The sequence below is a fragment of the Trichechus manatus genome, unplaced genomic scaffold (genome assembly GCF_000243295.1).
Source record: "Trichechus manatus latirostris isolate Lorelei unplaced genomic scaffold, TriManLat1.0 scaffold00073, whole genome shotgun sequence".
In the NCBI taxonomy this organism is placed as follows: Eukaryota; Metazoa; Chordata; class Mammalia; order Sirenia; family Trichechidae; genus Trichechus; species Trichechus manatus.
The window spans coordinates 2,237,965-2,241,253 of NW_004444009.1; the positions used below are offsets into that span (position 1 = coordinate 2,237,965).

The 3,289-nt window shown below is 42.6% G+C and overlaps 1 protein-coding gene across 1 annotated transcript in view; it reads left to right on the forward strand.

The window, feature by feature from the left end:
• Positions 1–3,289, forward strand: part of LOC111818970 (myomegalin-like) — a 157,579-nt gene that overhangs the window by 59,563 nt on the left and 94,727 nt on the right. The window contains exon 2 of the mRNA XM_012556661.2: positions 2,495–2,550. Within this exon, the coding sequence (XP_012412115.1) occupies positions 2,495–2,550 (56 nt within the window). The remainder of the gene's footprint in view (positions 1–2,494; positions 2,551–3,289) is intronic.

A 3,289-nucleotide genomic window follows, 5' to 3' on the forward strand; every position in this document is an offset into this window, starting at 1 on the left:
GGCGTGGTGCTTCTGCCTAGACCGCCATCTTGCCGGAGTCGCAAAACAGGGATATTTTTATAAAAAATAATAAATTTCTGCTGAAACACTGCACAAAAATTTTTATAGACAGTCATTTTGGTGTCACTCCCTCTGACGGTGTCACTCGGTGCGGTCTGCACCCCCGATACCCTCTTAGTGACACCACTGATGTCATAAATGAGTGAGTGAGCTGAGACTTGAGACAGGAGTGGCAGGGACCATGGCAAACTGGAGAATACATGCTTGTTGTTGTGTTTAAAGCAGGCAGATTACCCAGTGTTGCTAGATCCACTCATTTTCCAAGACAAATTAGAAATGGGTCAACCTTATGTGGACCAAATAAAATATATTGGATGGGCTGAATTTGGCCCGAGGGATGACCTTACTCCTGCCGGAACATACGCAGTTAGGATCTTTGTCTGTGGCCGAGCCTAATGGAATCCATCCAATGAGTGAATAATAGCAGCTGAGTGTAAGTGTTTTCCCCACAGATGTTTCAAGACATTGTTCTGGTTGATAGTTTCAACATCCTCCCATTACTTTACCTCAACAGAGGGGGTCCATGAATAGTACATTCATCTCTCTGCATTTCTTACTCTCAGGGGAAGTTTTTAAATGAAAGTGAAATGAGCAAAACACCATTAGTGGAGAAGGGAAAGAGGCAAAGGGCCTGGGAGAACCTCAGGCTAGTGACCTGCTTTTAGTAATAAGGAATTGCCATATGGTGTGTGTAGTCCAGTGTGCCCTGTCTGGTACCTTTATGTCCATCTGGGACTTCAAGTGAAGATCCAGCCCTGAGACAGGGAAGAAAGGACATCCTGTATTACTAAACAAATGCCAGTCACTCCTCCACCTCCTCGTGAATATCTTCTTCTGGCTAAATCTGTGTCTACAGAATTCTTAATGATAACTGGGAGTACCCAAGGGTTTAAAAAAAGAAGCTGAAGGTGGAAGGCATCTCTGTGTACAGTTATTGTGATCATCTCTGTTTCTACCTCCACCACTCAACCGTCTGCTGTCAAAATATTAGCTAGCCCTTTTAAAGCATTAGTCACTCAGTCCGTGCCTCGTTTTGGCTCACAAACCCCCAGTGGCCAAATGCTTCTCAAAGGATGAAGGGTCTTGAAAGGCTCTTTATAATCTGACTGCTACCCAACCCTCCCATTACTTACCTGACCTAACCTCCTACTACTCACCCCTTGCTCACCCTGCCCAGCCACATTGACCTGCTTGCCTTTCCACAAACAATTAGTATGCTCCTACTAAGGGCCTTTGCATTTGTTATTCTCTGCTTATAAGACCCTTTCCTCCAGATACCCCCATGGCTACTCATTGCTTCTAAAGAGGCCTTCTGTACTCAAAATCACAATCCTCTCTCCCTCCTTCTACCTCCAGCACTCCCTGGCCCCATTCCCTACTTTCACCAATTTTTTATAGCACTTGTCCCCAACTGATACTCTACATTTTACTTGTTTGTCTCCCCTCACTAGAATGTAAAGTCCGTAGCTGAGGGGAGTTTTTTCTGTTTTATTCATTGCTGCATTCCTGAAGCATAAAATAGTGCCTTAAAACAAACTAGATGCTAGACAAGTATTTGTTGAATAAAGTTGGAGATTCTTTTCCTCTTTGTCCTGGGGATAGTGGTGTTCACTGTGAGGCAAACTTGCTGGGCGGATATGCCTCTTGCTACTGACAGTCCATTAAATGGACTTTGCCATTTTTCTAGTTTTCTGTGTCAATTCTTCTTTTTAAACATTATCTTGAATTTTATGCCTCCTTCCATCTCTATAGTCTTCTGTGTTATTACAGCCAGCATAGCTTCTTGCTTGGAGTTTAGACTTTCAGCAACCACTTTTACCCCCTCCATGCTCTCTCCCTTTAGCTGCCAGATAATTTATCTAAAATATAAATCTGGCATTTACCATTAATTCCCTCATTTAAAATCCTGTGTTGGCTTCCCATTGCCCTTTGCATAAACTCAGTATCCCTTTCAAGTTCTGATTGCAACACTGGTCTTCTCTGTTCCTCTAACAACAAGCCAACTTCCTTCCTGACATAGGGTCTTTGCTGTTCCCTCAGGGTGGAATACTCTTCTACTTCCATTCTTCATCTGGTTGACATTCTTCCCATCTTGATTTAAGTGAACCTTTCTCAGAGTTTCCCTGAGTCCTTGTGTTAGTTAAGTCACCACAAATCTAATTAAATACTTGTGAAATTACTTGTCTAGTGGTTGTCACTACAGTCTACGTGCTTCTTGAGGAGGAGATCCTTCCTGTGGTGTTTGCCTTTGTATCCTCAGCACTTAACACTGTCCCTGACACACAGTAGGAGCTTAGTAAATATTTGTGAAGTGGAGAAATACATGAAAACAGAATAAAGGTGTCTGGCTGGAAGAGGCTGTTGTTACCTTAAAAGATACTGTCACCCCAGAGCTTGGACTGGTATCTCGTTAATGATGTGTTTCTCTCCACAGAGATTATTTTGCAGAAGATGATGTGGAGATGGTACCCAGAACAAGTCATGCAGCAGGTAAGGAGGCCATAGGCTTTGTCTTGTTAAATTCATATAGTTTCCTGCTGATTATAATTCCTTTGACTAATAAGTGCACTCTTTAAATTCATCATGATGATACCTTTAAACTTACGTTAATTTCCAAATTTGCGTATACTTCTTTTTTTTTTTTTAACTTGGTGCACATGCAGCTTTTATTTATTTATTTTTGTTTATTGTTGTAGTTTAAGTGAAAGTTTACATTTCAAGTTAGTCTCTCATATAAAAATTTATACATACATTGTTATGTGACCCTAATTGCTCTCCCTATACTGTGACAGCACACTCCTCCCTTCTGCCCCTGATTTCCAATGTCCATTCAACCAGCTCCTAACCCTCTCTGCCTTCTCATCTCACCTCCGGACAGAAGCTGCCCATTTAGTCTCATATATCTTCTTGGGCTGAGAAACACACTCTTCATGAGTGTCATTTTATATCCCACAGTCCAGTCCAATCTTTGTCTGAAGAGTTGGCCTTGGAAATTGTTTTAGTTCTGGGCTGACCGAGAGTCCAGGGGCCATGCTTTCCGGCATTCCTCCAGTCTCAGTCAGACCACTAAGTCTGGTCTTTTTACTAGAATTTGAGTTCTGCACCCCACCTTTCTCCTGCTCCATCCGGGACTCTCTGTTGTATTCCCTGTCAGAGTGGTCATTGGTGGTAGCCGGGCACCATCTAGTTCTTCTGGTCTCAGGCTGATGAAGTCTCTGGTTTATGTGGC